The following is a 21,051-nucleotide window of genomic DNA, read 5'->3' on the forward strand; positions in this document are numbered from 1 at the left end:
CCGTAGTGAGTCACCCGGGCCAGCCCTCCCTCTCCCACAGCAAACTGCTCCTTAAGAGGGTGACATAGCTGTTCCTCTGGAAGGGCCATAGGACCTGTGAAAACACTAAAGAACATGGCTACTATCACGGCACGTGTAAAGAAAAGATCAGCAAGACACAGTAGGTCATGCCTATAATCCCAACACTTTGGGATGCTGAGGTGCGAGGATCACTTGAGTCCAGGAGTTTAAGACCAGCCTGGACAACATAGCAAGACCCTATTTCTTTTCTTTCTTTTTTTTTGAGATGGAATCTCGCTCTGTCACCAAGACTGGAGTGCAGTGGCATGATCTCAGCTCACTGCAACCACTGTCTTCTGGGTTCAAACAATTCTCCCTGCCTCCGTCTCCCGAGTAGCTGGGATTACAGGTGCGCACCACCATGCCTGGCTAATTTTTGGATTTTTAGTAGAGATGAGGTTTTGCCATGTTGACCAGGCTGGTCTCAAACTCCTGACCTTAGGTGATCCACCCACCTCGGCCTCCCAAAGTGCTGGGATTACAGGCGAGAGCCACTGTGCCCTGCTGCAAGACCCTGTTTCTACAAAAATAAGAATAAAAATAAATTATCCAGGTGTGGTGGGCGTGTGCCTATAGTTCCAGCTATCTGAGAGGCTGAGGCAAGAGAATCACTTTAGCCTCGGAGTTTCAGACTGCAGTGACCACTGTACTCTAGCCTGGGGGACAGAGTAAGACTCCTGTCTCTTCAAATAAAAGGCGGGGAGGGCAGGGGGTGGGTGGGAAGAAAAGAAAAGGTGTTAAAGATCGAGTGGCTCAGCTTGTTACTAGAGAAGGCAGGCCCAACGTTGGAGGCTCAGCTGAAAGCAGGTGAAGCTGCATTGGCCGAGGATGCTCGGGGCGGCTGAATGTGAAACACGTGAAGCCTGGGGTCTGGCCTGAACTCTCCGGGCTGTGTTGGAGGAAAGCGTCCTGATGAGCTCGCTGTCAGGAACAGAGGCTGCCTTGGGTTCAGAGTCTTCCCTGTCTTCTTTGTCCTTCCCTGGAAGGTGGCTGCCCCTGCACTGTAAAGGTACTGTTCCCTCTCCATGAAAAACGTGTCTTCCGTTGTGACAGCTACGGAATTTAGGAAATGTGGGGCCAACCGCTGTGGCTCTCTGGATGCACTGTTGTTGCGGCGTTCCCGTGGTCTCCCAGCCACACAGGTCATGAGAAGTCCTCACATCCCCTTAATCCTTTGTCACCACCTCGCATACAACTTGCCCTGCCCTCACTGCCAATGCTCCAGGGCTCCCTGCAGACAGGGCGTACCATGGCATCCTCAGCCAAGTGCCCACGGTCGTGCCAGCTCGGGTCAAAGGCTGCTGTCACATCGGAGCTTCTGACTGCACAGTTGTGTCTCGACAATGGCCATCGGACCAGGCATTTGGGATGCGAGAGTGGGGATGGGAGAGGCTTACTTGATCATTCTCCTCCTTGGGTTAATGAGGTGTGACTCAGATCAAAGGGGTTGTAGAATTACCTCAAGTTTAAATGGAGCCAGCCCCTCAACCCCTTCCTCCCTGTGCAGGTGACTCACTAGGAGGGAACCTTGTTTAGCTGCTTCTTCCTCCCTTAAGCTGCAGGCCTTAGCCTTGGCCACTTAAGAACCACCTGGGGGCCAGGTGCAGTGGCTCATAACTGTAATCCCAGCACTTTGGGAGACTGAGGCTTGCGGATCACCTGAGGTCAGGAGTTTGAGACCAGACTGACCAACATGGTGAAACCCTGTCTCTACTAAAAATACAAAAATTAGCTGGGTGTGGTGGTGCACGCCTGTAATCCCAGCTACTTGGGAGGCTAAGGCAGGAAAATCGCTTGAACCTGGGAGGCAGAGTTTGCAGTGAGCCAAGATTTCGTCTCTGCCCTCCAGACTGGGCAATAGAGCAAGACTCCATCTCAAAAAAAAAAAAAAAAAAAAAGATCCACCTGGGGCTGGAGAGCAGTGATTTCCAGCTTGCACCCAGGCCAACGGGAGCGCTCAGATGTCAGTGTGTATCCACGGCTGACAACCGACACTCCGCAAAGGATGGCTGCGTTTTGTAGTATGAATGACAACAGACAGGCCCATCCCTGGGGGCAAAGGAGTAGGCAGGGGCCAGGGAAAGCCACAGGCTGGACGATGCAACACTAAAGCCAAGCGTGAACTGTAACATGAAGGTATCATAGCATGCAGGGCGGAGGATCCCAAGAAAGCATCCAAGATTTCAAATTTTCTGAACACTGAGAAAGTGCTGAGGAAATCGGTCCTGACAATCTCCAAAGACTCTGTTGAAGCCTGGGACACTGGCAGCTTCAGGCAATGCCTCTACAATAGAGCATTCACCGAGATGTGCTGGCGTTTAGGTCTGGGGGGTTGCAGCTCTCCACAGGTCTCTGACGTTTCTGCACATCTTGTAGACAGGGGAGCTGACTGCCCTTTCTCTGTACCATCCTCTCAAGGGTGCTTCTGTAGCAAGCACCTCGGAAGATGGTGTCCCCTGGAGCATGAACATGGTCTCCCCTGGAGCAGAGAGCAGGCATGATTACTGCCCATGACAAAATGCTTGGGTCTCTGAAGCCAGGGCTTCCTCTCCCACAGTGCAGCCCGCTGAGCGGACAGGCATCTGTTGATCCCAGCTGTGCTGTGCCTACTGGCTAGGGGACGAGGAAACTGATGCAAACATGCTGAAGCTCCTGCTGCTTGCTGGCCTCCCATCCTGGAGTGCCCTCGTTTCTGCCAGCACCCATGAAAATATTGAGGGCTGAGACACGTGCAACCTCAAACCTCAGTCTACTTTCAGTTCTTGAAGATAAGCGTCTACAACTAAACATGATATGACATATTAGTGAGTTTTAAACCACTATTAATTCTGCACATATAACACCTGGATATCAAGCAACCTTGATTTGAAAAAGAAAATTAAGCTGGACGTTCTTATTCTTGATTGAATAAGACATTTGTGCTATTGCCTAAGTCTGCAGTGGCACACCATGGAGGTCCATGAGTCTGCTGGCTTGGTGATGGGGGCTTTGGGTGTTGGGAGGGAATAAATGTCCTCAAGAAGTTTCTGACCTTCCTACCTTTTCCAGAAGGGGAGAGGCTCTCTGGCTGTGGGGTCACCCCTGCCGTCGTTACTGTGAAGGGTGGCGCTGGCCTTTGGCGAGCCAGGAGAGGGTCTCCTAGAGAGAGGATAACCACATGGCACTTATGATCCTGAGCCTGGAACCTGGGCTAGCCTCAGAACTGGATACAAATAAAATATATTAACACATGAACTTACAGTGGAGGCGTCAGGCTTCCTGGGACAGGTTAAAAGCATGAGAAACAATGTTTCCTCACCCAAATGCAAAGATAGACTGCAAACTATTTTTCTTGCATTTCCAAAAAGACTGCACAAGTTAAATATCAAATTTATTTTGGCTGAGATGATATTAATGATATCAATTTAATTTTATAATAATGGCTATTCTTGGGAAAATAAATGATCACTCAATAGATTCTATTTTGTTTGTTTGAGACAGGGTCTTGCTCCATTGCCCAGGTTGGAGTGCAGTGGTGTGATCACAACTCACTGCAGCCTCGACTTCCCCGGCTCAAAAGATCCTCCTGCCTCAGTCTGCTGAGTAGCTGAAACTACATGTACTTGCCTCAATGCCCAGGTAATTTTTATTTTTTTAAATTTTTTTGGTAGAGACAAGGTCTTGCTATGTTGCTGAGGCTGGTCTTCAACTCTTGGTCTCAAGCAATCCCTCCCCCCTCGGCCTCCCAAAGTGCTGGGATTACAGATGTGAGGCACCATACCTGACTTACATTTCGCTTGTTTAGCAGGGAAAAAAAATCATTCAAAGCACAAGAGGTTGGGAAGCCTAACAGAGGGAGTCATGAGTGATCGGAATGCGGAAGGATCTTTGGGCGAGGTGAAAGCTAAAAAGACATCCAGTCTTTGGGCTTTAAAACCCTGATTCTGGGTTCTCTTCTCTCCTCTCCTCTCCTGACCCTGTCTGGAGCCCACAGCTCTTCTCCATCCCACATTCATTTGCCCAAAGCACATGGAGCATTGAGGAGACCTGACCTACCCTGCAGTGAGAAAGCCCTTGTTTTACCTCAGGCTTACAGGTTCCAGGGAGTCCCAGGACTGGCAGGTTAAGACCCTCCATGGTTCCCACAGATCCTGCTCTCCCCGCCACGCTCAGCTTTCTCATTCACTCATTGATGCCATGGGGTGCTGTGTCCCCAGCGAGCGGTTTCTCAGAACAAGTCGGAGTCTTCCTCCCTGCCTTCCCCCTGCTGCCTGTGGGACTCGCTCTGTTCTGGGGGAGGAGGCTGAGCCTGCACTCCCAAGCCAGTGGCAACATTCAGCGCCTCACAGAGCTTCCCTCTGTCCCCGACTGCAGAGGGCGGGAGCGATGGGGTCGCTCCATGCAGGGGTGCGCTCATCGCTGCCCCACAGACGAGCTGGGGAAGGAGAGAAACCTGCTCTCAACGTTTGTCAAATGGGAATTCTCTTGAAAGCCCCTGGGTTAATTTTTAATTTTTTCCAGAGGGAGGAAGAGGGGGGCAGAAGCGGGCCTGAGTGTTCCAGAAACATCCCCAAGTGGCTCCCACCTGAGGAGGTTTGGCCGCTTCTGGGATGTTTATCCAGGTGCAGAGTTAAAAAAAAGTCAGTTCTTGCCACCTTCCCTCCCTCCTGCTGGACACCATGCACAGCTGACTGAGCACAGGGGAGCCCTGCTCCAGGGCCAGCGCCCATCCCCGGGGCTGGGTAATGAGCGAGGAGCAGTGATGGCTTCCAACATCCACCTTCTCATGAGAAATCCCAAAATTTCGCACACTAGTGTGCTCGTGAGTGCCCACCCAGCCTTGCAGCCAAATTCTCTTGCCAGCATCATCTCAAATCAAAGCACTACATGTAATAAGAGTTAACATGTACCAGGGTTCACGCCACCCTCCCACAGCCCGCAGTGTGGATATCACGTCCGTTTTCCAGATGACCAGCCAGAGTGCCAGAACGTCACAAGAGCCGCCCAAGGCTTCCTGGGTGGTAGGCGGCAAAGCCAGGATTGAAACCCAGAATTCTGTGACCCCAGCACCAGTGTATTTCCATTTCCAACGTCAGGAGCTGTTGCTGAGGATCCCACTGGTGTCTTTTTTTTGAGATGGAGTCTTGCTGTGTCACCCAGGCTGGAGTGCGGTGGTGTGATCTCGGCTCACTGCAACCTCTACCTCCCAGGTTCAAGCAATTCTCCTGTCTCAGCCTCCCGAGTAGCTGGGATTACAAGCACATGCCACCATGCCCGGCTAATTTTTGTATTTTTAATAGAGACAGGGTTTTACCATGTTGGCCAGGCTGATCTGGAACTCCTGACCTCAAGTGATCCTCCCACCTTGGCCTTCCAAAGTGCTGGGATTACAGGTGTGAGCCACCATGCCTGGCCCCCACTGGTGTCTTTAGCCTCAGACCTCAGCATAGATCCCTTGACCCCTGAGATGGTATCTTCTCTCTCTGCAGCCTCCGCGGGGTGGGGGAAGGAGGAGGGTGGGGTGGCGTGGGCTACTCACTAATGCATTTGAGACTGGGAGTTGTCCAGTGAGCGATGTTCGTGGCCTTGTTCAGCACGCACTCAGTCAGGCTGGACGTGCCGGCTTTACGCTTGAAACCAGAGTTACAAATGTACCGCTCCCTGGAGTACAAGCTGTAGCTCTTGACCCGGATGTCTGCGTGTTCCACGGACACTGGGGGAGGGCACGTGATGCCTGCAAAAGTGCAGAGGACAGGGGAAGGGTGAAGAGGTTTCCACTTGTAAGACGCGTTCTCCAGGCACATGTGGCGGTAGTCAGTAACTTTAGGGCTAGGTCCAGCTTATCCTAGGGGTGCCTTAGGAAAAGCCCCAGGTGCCAGGTACATGGAGGATGTGCAGGAAGGGCATCCGTCACCCAGAAGCCTTCCCAGAGCCTCACCTGAAGTGCCAGTCAGTCAGCAAAACTAGAGATGGGGGCGTGGGGAGAGGGTCATTGATGAAACGCCGTCTCCCTTCATTTCCCACCCCTCTCCAAGCCCTCAGTATCTCTCAAAAGTCTTCATCTCTCTCCACTGTGGACATAGCCTCCAATTCTCACTGAACGACAGCAACTGCCTACAGATAGGCCCCCTGCAGGCTCTCCCACAGGCCTCTGCGGCCAGCATCACCTTTAGAAATGCATCTTTGGGACTGGCCAACATAGTGAAACCCCATCTTTACTAAAAATACAAAAAATTAGCCGGGCATGGTAGCACGCACCTGTAATCCCAGCTACTGGGGAGGCTGAGGCAGGAGAATTGCTTGAACCTGGGAGACAGAAGTTGCAGTGAGCCCAGATCACGCCATTGCACTCTAGCCTGGGCGACAGAGCTAGACCCTGTCTCAGGAGAAAAAGAAAAGAAAAGAAAAGAAAAGAAATGCATCTTTGACAACTTCACTCTTCCCTGACCACCCAGTGCTCTTAGAATAAAAACAAATCTTTACGAAGTCTTCAGGGCTCAGCCAGCCCCTCTAGCTCTCTTCCCCCAGCCATAATGGTCTTGGGCTCCCCTCGCACCACTCACCACGCTACCCACCTCTTCCCAAGCACAAGCCACCGTGGCACTCTGTCTCCCATCACCCTTCCTAGCTCACTGAAACACCGCCTCCTAAGGAAGACCGTGCCTCTCCCTGAGTACACAAGGGCCTGGGCTGAGTTCTTTCTCCCCTAGTCTCTTCCACAGTTTGTATTGGAGATGTTGAGATTACGTAATTCATGTGTATCCCACTGTGTGTGCTCTGAGCCAGATGAGGGTAGGGCCACATCTGTTTTGCTAACACTGTGATCCTGAGCCCAGCACTGTACCTGAAACTAGTAGGTGCTCAAGAAATCCTTGTTGGAAGAATGAATGGACGAACTCTGTTCCTCAGCCACAGTCTTCAGCCTGACTTTCTCACAGAAGTGAGTTCAATTTATTTCATTTCTACCTTTGTAACCAGTTTATCTCATTATCCTCTCTTTTTCAGAAGAAGCCAGAAGTAAGATGAATTGCTCCAGACGGCTTTACTTCTGTGACAGGTGGAATTGGACTCAGATTCCAAACTTCAGCTACACATCCAGCAATGCTGCAGGAGCTCTGTTCTGTGGAAATGAGGGGTTTTACGAGTCCACATCTAAAGGGATTGGCCTCAGAAGCAAAGAAAAGATGGAAATGTGTGTCACTTCCATTTCCATTCTGGGGACACTGTATTCACTAATGGCTTTTAGTTGTTGTTGATAATTATTTATTAACAACTATTGATATTTCTTTGTCCTCAAAAAATTCCTTTCCTATGTAAAAGCACATAACGTAAATGTTAAAGGCAACCTGACTTGAGTGAGCTGTAGGAGAACTTCAGGCTTTTTTCCTATGTTATGTAACAACAACAACAATGAAACCTGTAAAAAAGAAAGGTTGACTTGTTTTCCAGTAGGCAAACATGAATGAGGTTTGTGTTATTGATCATGTACCTAATATAAAAATCTGTGGACCCCAGGAAAGAATCTATTCAAGGCCTTAATGACAGTTAACATAAAATCCCCTTTGGCACCAATTTTGTAGACTGTGGTTCTATAAAGAAACTCTAAAAGGATCGTCCTTAGTTCTTAAAAGGCAAGGAGGCAGCTAATGTATCACTCTACCATGATTTCCCCAAGCCAATATGGTTGGCTTTTCCTTGTTTAAGCTGAGGTCTTTTCCAATGCCAGAAAGATTTTTTTTTGTATAAGATAAAGTCTCACTCTGTCCCTGGAGGTGGAGTGCAGTGGTGTGATTGTAGCTCACCACAGCCTCAACCTCCCAGGCTCAAGCAATCCTCCCACCTCAGACTCCTGAGTAGCTGGGACCACAGGCATGCACCACCATGCTCTGCTAATTTGTTTTTTGTTTGTTTGGTTTGTTTGTTTGTTTTGTGGAAATGGGGGTCTCTGTATATTGCCCAGGCTGGTCTTGAACTCCTGGGGTCAAGCGATCCTCCTGCCTGGCCTCGAAAACTGCTAGGATTACAGGTGTTAGCCATCATGCCTGGTCTGAACGATTCAATTGTGGCTAAATTTAAAAAGCAAGGTTTTTCTTTAGGCACTTTAAATAACTGTAAGATTTTCTTTTTACTATTTTTCTTATGAATGAATCACATTATTAGGTTTTCTTGTGCATCGAAAAGATGAGTAAGAAATGGTTTGGGTGTGGAGGGGCTGAGGGTGGGCAGTGCTGGAGGGCACTCTGGGTCCTGGTGCCCATGGGGACATGGCCAGAAACATCTCCTCCAGACTCCCCAGTATTCGAGTGTGTCTAGGCCCTGAGTGTCAATGGCTAAGACACTGGTACAGGGCAGTGACGGGGGTTACCAAGGCAGCTGTAAAACACGGAAACCAACGGGCTGCCTCCAGCTGCTGGGGCATGTCTCTTTGGTTCCAGGTCAGGAAGCTCTCGGTAAGTCCCTGCTGAGCAGTTGGTGCAAAGGCGGGGTCCCAGACAAGAGAACTGAGTGAAGTCATCTTCCTGCCGCCTCGGGGTGGTTTGACGGGGAGACCAAATGCAGTGGCAGGAAGATTTGCAGCCTGGGGTAGGGAGGCCCCTGGCGGCCTGTGTGCGGGGGTCAGTAGGCTGTGGCCCACAGACCCCATCCAGCCTCCACCTGTTATTGAGAGTAACGTTTTATGCCTCTCTCATTCATTAATGTCTTGTTAATGGCAGCTTTCACACACAATGGCAGAGCTGCCCATAGTTGGAACAGAGACCTGGCTGCCCGCAGAGTCTAAAATAGTTACTATCTGGCCCTTTACAGGAGAAATTTGCCAACCCCTGCTCTATGTAGCCTTTACACAAAGTACTGCATTTGTTTTGTTGGTAAGACCAATTGCCCAGTGCATCAGCGCAGACCTGGTAACTGAGGTTGACTAAGGTGATCTAGCCCATTTCAAAATAAAATCCTTTCCGTGTGGCAAAACCCAGCATCAACTAGAGGCAAATGGTGAAATGAAAAAGAAATTGCATCCCATGTTATATAGGGCTGCTCCTCTCATATGTTTTTGTTTTTGTTTTTGGAGACAGGGTCTTGCTGGAGTACAGTGGTACGATCATGGCTTATTGCAACCTCAACCTCCTGGGCTCAAGTGATCCTCCCACCTCAGCCTCTCCAGTAGCTGGGACCACAAGCACGTGCCACCATGCCTGGATAAGTTTATATATATGTATATATTTTTATATATGTGTATATATATGTTTATACATATGTTTACATATGTTTTTATATATATATTTAAGTTTATATATATATATATATTTTTTTTTAGAGACTGGGTTTCACCATGTTACCCAGGTTGGTCTCAAACTCCTGAGCTCAAGTTATCTGCCCGCCTCCACCTCCCAAAGTGCTAGGATTACAGGTGTGAACCACCATACCTGACCTCCTCATATATGTTAAAAGCCCTTGAAAATCAGCAAAAAGAGTGCCAAATCCCATGGAAAAACAAGAAAAAGATACAATAGGCAGCTTACAGGGAAGGAAATACAAATGGCTCTTAAATATATTTTAAAATGCTCAATCTTATTCACAATGAAAGAAGTGTTAAAAAGAAAGCTACAGGAGATGGCACTTCTAGCTGCCAAATCAGAAAAGAGCTGAAAGTTGAATAATAAACCTTTTAGGTCAACCAGAACTTTCAGATTGCTTGTAATACACTAGTGAGGGCATATTTACAGTGTCGAAGATTATAGAGGTACATGCTTTCTGACCCCACAATTCTGCTCCTAGCAATTTATCTTACAGATATGTCTGCATACCTGTGAGACATCGTTACAACATATTCCTTAACCTAGCAATTCCGCCCCTAAGAATTTATTTTACAGATATGCTGGTATATTTGCAAACTGAGTATGTACAAAGTTATGGATTATAACAGCCAGTATCTGTAACTAATCTTGTATGTTGTCAGTAGGAGACTAATTAAGTAAATTTGTCTTGTTTTTTTTTTTTTTTTTTTTTTTTTTTGAGACAGTCTTACTCTTGTCACCCAGGCTGGGAGTGCAATGGCACAGTCTTGGCTCACTGCCTGCAATCTCCGCCTCCCAGGTTCAAGCAATTCTCCTGCCTCAGCCTCTGAAGTAGTTGGGATTATAGGCGTGTGCCACCACGCCCAGCAAATTTTTGTATTTTCAATAGAGATGGGGTTTCACCATATTGGCTAGACTGGTCTCGAACTCCTGACCTCAAGTGATCTGTCCTCCGGGGCCTTCCAAAGTCCTGGGATTACAGGCATGAATCACTGTGCCTGGCCCGACAAGGGAGTTTTTAGCACTCATTTAAAATTTCTCTTAAAGTTATGAGTAATACCTTGTTCATACCCTTTTAGGTCATGGAATTGATTCTATCAGTGAATCAATTTATAAGGTTCCTCTTACTATGCTCTTCTGAATTTCTTTTCTTTTCTTTTCTTTTTTTTGTTTTTTTTTTTGAGACAGTCTCGCTCTCTTGCCCAGGCTGGAGTGCACGGGTGTGATCTCAGCTCACTGCAGGTGCAGCTTCTGCCTCCCAGGCTCAAGTGATTCTCCTGCCTCAGCTTCCTGAGTAGCTCGGACCACAGGCGCCCGCCACCATGCCCGGCTAATTTTTGTGTTTTTAGTAGAGACAGGGTTTCACTATGTTGGCCAGGCTGGTCTTGAATTCCTGACCTCAAATGATCTGCCCGCCTCGGCCTCCCAAAGTGCTGGGATGACAGGCGTGAGCCACCGTGCTAGGCCCTGAATTTCTATTCTAATAGCTTTTAACTGGATCAAATTCGCCCACCTCCATCTCAAAAATCCACCCCCTCGTATGTGTACATGTGTGCGTTTAGCTTGGTAGAACCGTACGTTTCACTCCCTGCTACCAAAACCTTATACCTGCACCTGTGCTGCTTTGTTTTATGTTAAAATATCTGGGAAAATACTTAGGTAGACAGTGGGGGTAGGGCAGGGCAGAGAGGAATAACCATAAAAATCAGCTCAAATCAACTCCAGAAACATCTGATAGCAGGTCAGAATGGATAGTCCCATAAAAACACAAGACTCTGCTCTATGATAAAATATTCCTTCCTTCTGTGAAAGCCTGAATCGACCTGGACATCTGTTCCTCTCTGGGTGCTATTATATCATTGGTGGCTGAACAGTCTCCCACCAGCCACAGGGCAGTGACTCCAGAAAACAAGGGAGACATGAGGTCCCCAGGCGAAAAGTCAAGAGAAAGACTGGATTTTAGTTGGGGGAGTGACTAACTGGTCTTTCCTCTCCCTTAGCCTTCTATTGAGCATGGCTGTCTTGGCCCTGGAGAGACCTTGCCAGCTCATAGAGTCAGCTCCTGGTCTCCCTAGGACTGAAAACCCTGCCATGAGTTATTCTGAAACCTCGGAAGTGGGGGGAGTCTAAGAACCCCTCCCTTATCCCAAATGCCACACAGTTACTTGCAAGATCGGGCCATTTCTTTTACTTTTCCCTTCCTTCCTTCCTTCCTTCCTTCCTTCCTTCCTTCCTTCCTTCCTTCCTTCCTTCCTTCCTTCCTTCCTTCCTTCCTTCCTTCCTTCCTTCCTTCCTTCCTTCCTTCCTTCCTTCCTTCCTTCCTTCCTTCCTTCCTTCCTTCCTTCCTGAGACGGAGTTTCACTCTGTCGCCAGGTTGGAGTGCAGTGGCGCGATCTCGGCTCATTGCAACCTCTGCCTCCTGGGTTCAAGCGATTCTCTTGCCTCAGCCTCCTGAGTAGCTGGGACTATAGGCGTGCGCTACCACACCCAGCTACTTTTTGTATTTTTAGTAGAGACGGGGTTTCACCATGTTGGCCAGGATGGCCTCGATCTCTTGACCTTGTGATCCACCTGCTTGGGCCTCCCAAAGTGTTGGGATTACAGGCGTGAGCCACCGCACCCGGCCAAGATCAGACCATTTCTTTGCAACTGCAAAGACACCTTGTTCCCTATGAAGCATCCTTTTCCCAAAGGCTGCTGTTGCTTTCAGTTCTGGTTGGTCATTCATACATTTTGGAATGCTTTCTGTTCCTGGGATATAGTGGGTTGGAGAGAGAGTGGATGAACCAACGGACACAGCTCCGCTCTGCAGGAAGTGACTGGTGTTGTTTAGTTACAGTTGTTGGTACATGCCCCTGGAAAAGTGCAAGGGTAGCTGGGAGTAAATTTGATAAAGAATAGGCTGGGTGCAGTAGCTTTGTAGATTCTATTCTAGTCTAATAGCAGCTTTGTAGATTCCATATGATTTTCTATAGAGATGATCACATCATGGATTCTCCGAGTATGTTTTATGATTCCATTTTATCTCCTTTGTTGGTTATTAACTATAACTCATTGTACTATTTTAGTGGTTGTTTTAGGGCATCCACTATATATCTTTACCTTATCACAGTTTTCCTTCCCGTGATGTTATACCACTGCATACATATCCTGTAAGGATCTGAAACGGCAGATTTCCAGTCTCTCCCCCAAGCCCTTGTGCTATTGTTGTTACACGTTTTGCTTTGACATACATTATACCCTATGACACATTGTTATCATTTTGCTTTAAACAGTTGATTGTTGTTGATTAGCTAGGGATTTTAAAAGGCATTTGCACTACACTATTTATCATTTCTGGGATTTTTCGGTATCTACTCTGTCATTTTGCTGAGAAAGGAAGTCATCAGTGGTTCTTCCATTGTGAACGGTCCTCAAACCAAGATAAATCTGTAAACAGATGATGTTTGAATGTACAAGGATATCAATTGTACTGCAGCCAATCCAACCAGGCAAATGATGGCCAGTTACTTACTTGTAAAGTCGGACTGTCTCATCACTATATTGGAGATATTACTAACACTGTTTCATTTTATTATTTTATTTTTAAAATGATTTTATTTTATTTCATTATTATTTTATTCTATTTTATTTTATTTTGAGACAGGGTCTAGCTCTGTCACCCAGGCTAGCATGTAATGGTATGATTATGCCCCACTGCAGCCTCAAACTCCTGGCCTCAAGCAATCCTCCTGCCTTAGCCTCCTGAGTAGCTGGGACTAGAGGCGCATGCCACCATGCCTGGATAATTTTTTTTTTTTTTAAACCTAGAGGCGGGGTCTCACCATGTTGCCCAGGCTGGTCTCAAACTCCTGAACTCAAGCCATCCTCCAGAGATAATACATTTAATTGAAGCAATAACTTCATTTCCACATGCCTGAATCGTATCTTTAGATACTTCAATTATACTTTCTATATATTTTCTCATAACATTGTTCCCTAGTTATTCAATGTAAACAAGTCTCACCTTGTTTACAATATTATCAGCTCCTTGCAGATGGTATGTGTATTTCACAGTTCTCTGGTACTCTCACGTTCCTAAGCCTGGTATACGATAGATATTTTCTGAATACATATACCGGAATTATGAAGTAATGGAAATTGGAGTAAACTTATGGCTCTGGGACTTTCAAAACTCTGAAGTAGCCAAAAACGTATACAACAAGTCCTAATGATCATTTAAATGAAGTTACCAAAATAGTGTATGGGCCACACCTCTTTCTGCTTCCCAGAACCTGTGAATCAGAGTTCCTTATCTATCAGGTTGGTGTACAGAGTCTAATAAGAGCTGGCAGCCTCGGCCCTGGTTTCACATCCAGACTTCAGAGGTTGTCGGGTTAGCGCGGTCCCCCTGTCCTGTAAGCAGAGTCAGAATCGACTCCAACATTCCCCTCGCTTACAGCACCTTTCAAAGGCCTGCACGAGCTAAGGGCAGTAGGATTCAGAGAAGTGTCAGACGTGGTTCCTGCCCTCAGGAAGCTCACTGTGGAGCTGGTGTACGGAAAAGGCAGAGGCCTCTGGCCTCACAGTCACCCACCACCTTCCTTCCTTATTTGCCCTGCTGAAATGTCAGCCAAGTCAACACACTTCCTTTTGGAGCTCGCTACAAGTACAGACTGTCTCCAGCTCACTGCCTGAAACTTGGCAATTCTTTTCTTTCTTTCTCAGACTCATTAACTGAACTTCCCGACCCACCTCTTGTGTGCCAGGTGTGTTTCTCCATAGCTCAAATCCTTAAATAATGATTTTTGGAGGCTTGCAAGAGTTGAGGGCTACAGGTTGAAGAGCAAATGAAAGAAAAATAATGAAATGCATTCTACAATTTCGGGACTCGAGAAGACATCCGGCCTCTTCTGTCTCCTGCATTGACACCGCCTGCATTCACGATTTCATCACCACCCACCAGAACGATTGCAAAAGGCTCAACATAGCTCCTATTCTCTGGACTCTCCTGACTACAGTTCAGTCTTCACACTCTGCACAAGAGCAACCTTTTCACCATGCAGCTCCAGTAATGCTCCCCTGCACAGAAGCCCTCAGGGGCTCCCCACTGCACAGAAGGGAATCAAGCCTTTCCAAGAAGCAGCATTCAAATCACGTCAACTATGTCCGATGAGCAACACTGATATGACTCCCAGGATATATACTGAGGAGTTTTATATATATTTATTCATTTAGATACATATTATTATTACTATTATTATGTTTATTGTTATTTTTGAGACAGACTCTCGCTTTGTCGCCCAGGCTGGAGTGCAGTGGACAAGCTTTTGTGAGTTGGACAAACTTTTGTAAAGTCATGAAAACATTGCCAGACAAGATCAGCTATAATTAAAGGTGAATTAGAAAAAAACTCCAAAATTCTAGATCTTAATTGTGCTCTTTCTTTTGTAATTTTATTTATTTACTTTTCTTATTACAGAACAATTCAGATTATGGCAGAAAAAATAAGAAAAGGCAGACAACTGCATACATGGCCACATATGACTAACATGACATATTCCCTATTCAATGACAACTACTTACTGATCTTCTAGTAAAACATGAATCATATGATGTCTACTACTTGAAAACAACTCCATTTTATTTACGCAGTCCTCTGCTGTTTAACATTTAGGTTGATTTCGACAAATCTCATGTTTTGTGCGCTTATGTTTTCACCACTTTTTTGCTATCAGTAGGGGCACAGAAGCAGTAACAACTAGATAAAATGGATAGGAAATAAAAAATAAAAGGTTTGGGAAAAGACCCCTAGAGTTCTCAAAAATGACTTAAAAATACTTAAAGACACATAAAAAGGTGTGAAAACACCCCCAAGTGCACTTATACCTTATATAAAAAAGCAAACTGAAATTGGTGGCTAGGGATATTTGTCTTCAAAGAAAGCATTGTCTTCTCAGCTGCTTTTGGCCATCGCCCGCAATCTTTCAGACTGAAATGCCTAGTAGCACAAGAAGGAGACTCCACCCCTTAGTGATATTGATTTATCCAACCCATGAACATGATATATCTTTCCATTGATTTAGTTCTTTAATTTCTCTAAGCAATGGTTTGTGGTTTTCCATATACAAGCTGGAGACAATGTTATTTATTCTCTCAGTGATGAGACATGTGCTGTTCTCTACAATTTCATACCAGAATCATACTACCAAGTAGCAAATTTAACAGTTTGGGTCCACTTCTCTTCCAAGCTCATTTAAAAACATCAGGTATCTTCTGCTCTGTTATCCCTCTGCCCATCTTTAATGCCAACATCACACTGTCTTGATCACTGTTGCTTCATATTAAGTCTCACAATCAGGAAGTCTTGTGCTTCCAACTCAGTTCTGTTTTGACTCTACTAGGTCTTTTGCATTTGTTTTGTCAATTTCTACAAGCAAGCCTGCTGGAATTTTGATCTAGAGAGACTTCACACCTTAGTGATATTGATTTCTTCAACCCATGAACATGGTATATATCTCTCCATTGATTTAGTTCTTTAATTTCTCTAAGCAATGGTTTGTGGTTTTCCATATACAAGTCTTTCATACCTTTTGTTAGATTTATCCATAAGTAATGCTTTTTAATGTTATTTCAAATGACTTTTTAAAAAATTTTAATTTCTAATTGTTCATTGTGAATGTATAGAAATAGAACTAACTTTTGTGTAGTGGTGTTTCATGTACTGCAACCAACCTACCCACATATGGCTGACTGATGTTCAAAAGGCGTAAGAGCAAGTCAGTGAAGATAATCTTTTAAATAAAGGATGCTGGAATAATTGGATATACATATATAGAAACGAACAAAACCCCAAAACAACCTTCAATTCGTGCCTCACATTATAAACAAAATTAATTCAAAATGGATCACAGCCATAAATGTAAACCCTAAAGCTATAAAACTTCTAGAGGAACGCATAGAAGTACACCTTTGTAACCTTAGGCTAGGCAAGTATTTCTTAGATATGACACCAAAAGCCCAAAACACAACATAACAAATTAATAAATAAGACTTCATAAAAATTAAAAACTTCTGCTTTTCAAAAGACACTGCTAAGAGAAAGGATAAGCCACAGAATCTGAGAAAATATTTGCAAATCATATACCAGATTAGGGCCTTGTATCCAGAGTATATAAAGAACTCTCAAAATTCAATGATACAACTCAATTTTTTTATTCTTAAGACAGACTCAAAAAAAAAAAAAGAGTCTCGTTCCATTGCCCAGGCCAGAGTGCAGTGGCGCAATCTCAGCTCACTGCAACCTCTGCCTCCAGGGTTCAAGTGATTCTCCTGCCTCACCCTCCTGAGTAGCTGACATTACAGGCATGGGCTACCACAGCTGGCTAATTTTTGTATTTTTAGTAGAGAAGGGATTTCACCATGTTGACCTGGCTGGTCTCCAACTCCTGGCCTCAGGTGATCTGCCCGCGGTGGCCTCCCAGAGTGCTGGGGTTAAAGGTGTGAGCCACCACACCCAGCTGATACAACTCAATTTTTAAAAGAGCAAAAAAGATATAAACAGACACTACCAGAGAAGATATATACATGGCAAATAAGCACATGACAAGATGCTCAACATCACTAGCTGTCAGAAAAATACAAATTAAAACTACAAGGAGAAACCCCCTACATACCTATTAGAATGGGTGAAATTAAAAAGACTCATCATACCAAGGGCTGACAAGGGTGTGAAGGAACTAGAACTTCCCTACACTGCTGTGGGAATGTAAAATAGTACAACAACTTTGGCGAATGGTTTAGCAGTTTCTTTAAAAATTAAACTTCTGAAGTCAGGTGTGGTGGCTCACACCTGTAATCCCAGCACATTGGAAGGCCAAGGCAGGTAGATCACCTGAGGTTGGGAGTTCGAGACCAGCCTGGCCAACATGGTGAAACCCCATCTCCACTAAAAATACAAAAATTAGCCAGGTGTGGTGGTGCATGCTTGTAGTCCCAGCTACTCAGGAGACTGAGGCAGGAGAATCGCTTGAACCTGAGAGGCAGAGGTTGCAATGAGCAGAGATGGAGCCACTGCACTCCAGTCTGGGTGACAGAGTGAGATTCTGTTTCAAAATAAATAAATTTAAAAAATAAATAAATAAAAATTAAAAATTAAACACCTAAGAGGTCAAGGCTGCAGTGAGCTATGATCATGCTACTGCACTCCAGCTTGGGCAACAATGGTGTGACACTGTTTCAAAAAACAAAAAAATTAAACATACACCTGCCATATAGCACAGCCGCTCTACTCCCAACCATTCTCTACCCATGAGAAATGAAAGCAAGTGCCCATCAGAAACCTGTATGTCAGTGTTCAGAGCAGCTTTCTATGTAATAGTTGCAAACTGGAAACAAACCAAATGTCCCTTAACAAGTGAAGGGTAAACAAATGGTGGGCTAGCCGTGGGTAGAATACTATTCAGTGGTAGAAACCAGTGAACTTTTTTTTTTTTTTTTTTTTTTTTTTTTTTAGAAACGGAGTCTCCCTCTGTCACGCAGGCTGGAGTGCAGTGGTGCGATCTCAGCTCACAGGTTCACACCATTCTCCTGCCTCAGGCTCCCCAGCAGCTGGGACTACAGGAGCCCGCCAACACGCCTGGCTAATTTTTTTGTACTTTTAGTAGAGACAGGGTTTCACCATGTTAGCCAGGATGGTCTCAACCTCCTGACCTAGTGATCTGTCCGCCTCGGCCTCCCGAAGTGCTGGGACTGCAGGGGCGAGCCACCGCGCCCGGCCCCAATGAACTATTTATACAAATTACAACATGGATAAATTCTCAGAATAATTACTGTCTGTGAACGAAGCCAAACAAGAAAGAGTTCCTACTGTATAATTCTGTTCATAAAAAATTCTAGAAAGTGCATCAAACTGATAGTGACCAAAAAAAAACAGATAAGTGGTTGCCTGGGAGATGGGCGAGGTGGGAGGTAAGGATGGTGCAGGGCACGAGGAAGTCTTTGGGAGTGATAGTTGCGTTCACTCTGGGTGGTGGCAGTGGTTTCATGAGTATGTATGCATTTACCTCCAAACTTATCAGAGTGTGCAACTTCAACATATGCAGTTTATTGTCTGTCAATTATACCTCAATAAGGCTGTTAAAGGAAGAAAAAAAAACCCCCATCGACTGGGCGCGGTGGCTCACGCCTGTAATCCCAGCACTTTGGAAGGCCAAGGCGGGCGGATCACAAGGGCAGGAGTTTAAGATCAGCCTGACCAACATGGTGAAACCCCGTCTCTATTAAAAATACAAAAGTTACCAGGTGTTGCGGCGGGCGCCTGTAATCCCAGCTACTCAGGAGGCTGAGGCAGGAGAATCGCTTGAACCCGGGAGGCGGAGGTTGTAGTGAGCCGAGATCGCGCTGCTGCACTCCAGCCGGGGCGACAGAGTGAGACTCCATCTCAAAAAAGAAAACAAGAAAGAAAGAAAAAGAAAAAAAAAAAACATCGAGAGCTTTGGGAAGGGAAGGCAGCAACACCTTTCTAAGGTGTTGAAAGCTTTTTGAAAGCAAGGCTGTGCAGCTGATGAGGTTAGAGATCTCACAGTGGTGCTCCCTATCCACTCAGTCTTTAAGGAAGACACCTCCTCTCTGCTGGGCTCTGACTGAGGCTGCATTTCACTTTCACATTGTGCAATCCAGCTGCCCCAGCTGCCAGCTATCGGGGTCCTGTGACACTGCTAGCCAGCTGGGAGGAAGCAACCAGGTCACCAACATAACTCTGCTTCTCAGATGTGAGGGAAAATCCAAGCATCAGAGTCTCACGAAAACGAAACTTCAGGAAAATTCGCAGAGCTGGGGTGGGGGTGGGGTGAGGGTGGGGTGGGGAGTGGGGGCGTTCAGGCCACACCAGCCAGCAGCAACTGTGCTTGGAATGGCTTAGGCCAGGGCCTGGGCAGACTGGCCCGACTTATGTAAATTATTGGGGTCTCGCTGAAAAACACACACAGATCATGGAATTACTAACTCCGATAGAGAGTTCATGGATGGCCTTCAGTGGGTCTTTGATCCCGAAATCATATCCACATTTTGTAAGTATGTGCATTCACGCATTTTTCCGGGGAGGGAGTTCCTAGCTTTCATCAGACCCTCCAAGAGCTCCCTGGCTGTAAAAAGATAAAGAAGCGCTGGCAAGGATAGAGCTAGATCCAGCTATTTTCCCCTCCTTCCTCTGGCTCCCGGGACAAAACCCCTAGGAATCGCTCATTCCATCCTCCCTGCCGAGATCGGAGCTCCGCGACCCGCTTTCTTCTCGAATACAAGCGATCACCAGATTTCTTCCCCCTTTTCACGCGAGTGTAGACACCAGGCTGGCCCCCACCCCCACCCCCACCCGATCCCGACGGCCTCTGCTGGTTTCCTGAGCGCTTAAGAATTGGAAGTTGTTTCCAGGTCCCCAAGTGTGCAACTTGCCCGACGCTTTCCCCCCGGGGACACAGCTCCTCCCCACCCTCCCAGCTCCCACTGACAAAATTTACTTTTGCCTGGGAGTCGGGAGGGTAGTTTCTCCCGGACCCCTCCGAGGACCGCGTGCCGTGCAACAGCCGCACTGCTGTCCCAGCGCCTGGGAGAAGCGCACTCGCCCGTGTCTCCCAACTGCTGGACGCCGCCGGCTCCGCGCTCCGGTGGCCAAAACCTGCTTCGCAGAACTGCTCCCGACCTCGACCTCGGAGACCCCAGCCTGACCGCCCGCTCCCTTACGTGGGTGACCCGGGCGCAGCGGCGGCGCTCTCCTTGCGACCCCGGCTCCCGGCACGTGTCGCTCCTGCCTGGCGCCGCGCCCCCTCCCCTGCCCGGGCCTGCGCGCACCGCGCTCCCGAGGGCACCGACGCCCCGCACGGCCGGGGGAGACTGGGAGCCCGGTTCCCTACAGCTCCACGTCCCGGCCCCCTCCCGGGTCCCGCCCGGGCGCCCCTGCTCCCAGCTCCCTACCCCGCGTCGCTGGCGGCCGGAGCAGCAGCAGCAGCAGCAGCGCCGGGAGGCCGAGGGTCCGGGAGCCGCGCGCCCGCCGCGGGGCCATGGCCGCAACTCCACAGGGTCCTGCTGGACTCCCCGGGCGAACGCTGCCCAGGCACGGGGGAGGTGGCGAACGCGGCTCTGGGACCTGCGGCCCCGCCAGGCGCAGTCGCTTTCGCTTTTGCTTTGGCCCCCGAGGGTTCGGAGAGGTGCAGAGCGGTGACAGATCCGTGACTCAGCGTCCCCACCCCTGCTGGTGAAGGAGCCCTGCGGACCGCCGCGGCCCCGCATAGCCACCCCTGTCCCCGGGACGCACGGGTCGTGCTCGGTGGGGACCAAGGACTTTACCCACGCAAGCCCGGGAACCTCCCGGTCCTCCGCGCTCCTCGTGCTCCGGGACCCCCAGCGTGCACTCGGTCTGGTGTCCCCACTGCGGAGAGAGTGGGCAAAGCCATCAGACAGCAGACTCTCTCCTGACCCCTCTGCGGCTCGGATCCACCCGACCTTGCCCCGCGCGGGTCGCCTCCAGCTGCTCCGCCTTCGACTTTCCTGGTCTCCCTCCGGGGCCCTGAGCTGGGTTCTGAGCTGCCGGCCTGGGTGAGTGCTGGCAGTGGTGTCGCCGCGGTGCGGAGGCGCTGGCACCTGCCTGGTGCACTCAGGCCCGGGCGGAGCGCAGCCCCCGCCACCTGCTGGCTCCCGCGGCGCCCGGCGCCCGCTGGGGTCCCAGCTCTGCCACTTCGCCGAA

The 21,051-nt window shown here is 47.9% G+C and overlaps 1 protein-coding gene across 7 annotated transcripts in view; it reads right to left on the bottom strand.

Annotated features, from left to right (window-relative positions):
- IL15RA (interleukin 15 receptor subunit alpha) overlaps positions 1–20,557 on the bottom strand; it is a 37,754-nt gene extending 17,197 nt beyond the window's left edge. The window contains exons 1-3 of one of the 7 annotated variants that reach the window (XM_073018701.1): positions 20,283–20,551; positions 5,579–5,773; positions 3,100–3,198 (exon numbers count right to left, since the gene is read on the bottom strand). In XM_073018701.1, coding sequence (XP_072874802.1) covers positions 3,100–3,198; positions 5,579–5,773; positions 20,283–20,370 — 382 coding nt within the window. In that variant the 5' untranslated portion in view covers positions 20,371–20,551. Of the gene's footprint in view, positions 1–3,099; positions 3,199–5,578; positions 5,774–20,282 lie in introns of all 7 variants that reach the window. The other 6 variants (XM_073018700.1, XM_073018703.1, XM_008002185.3 and 3 more) reach the window with 6 other exon arrangements.
- Between the last annotated feature and the right edge of the window lie 494 nt (positions 20,558–21,051).

Source organism: Chlorocebus sabaeus, chromosome 9 (assembly GCF_047675955.1).
Source record: "Chlorocebus sabaeus isolate Y175 chromosome 9, mChlSab1.0.hap1, whole genome shotgun sequence".
NCBI lineage: Eukaryota > Metazoa > Chordata > Mammalia > Primates > Cercopithecidae > Chlorocebus > Chlorocebus sabaeus.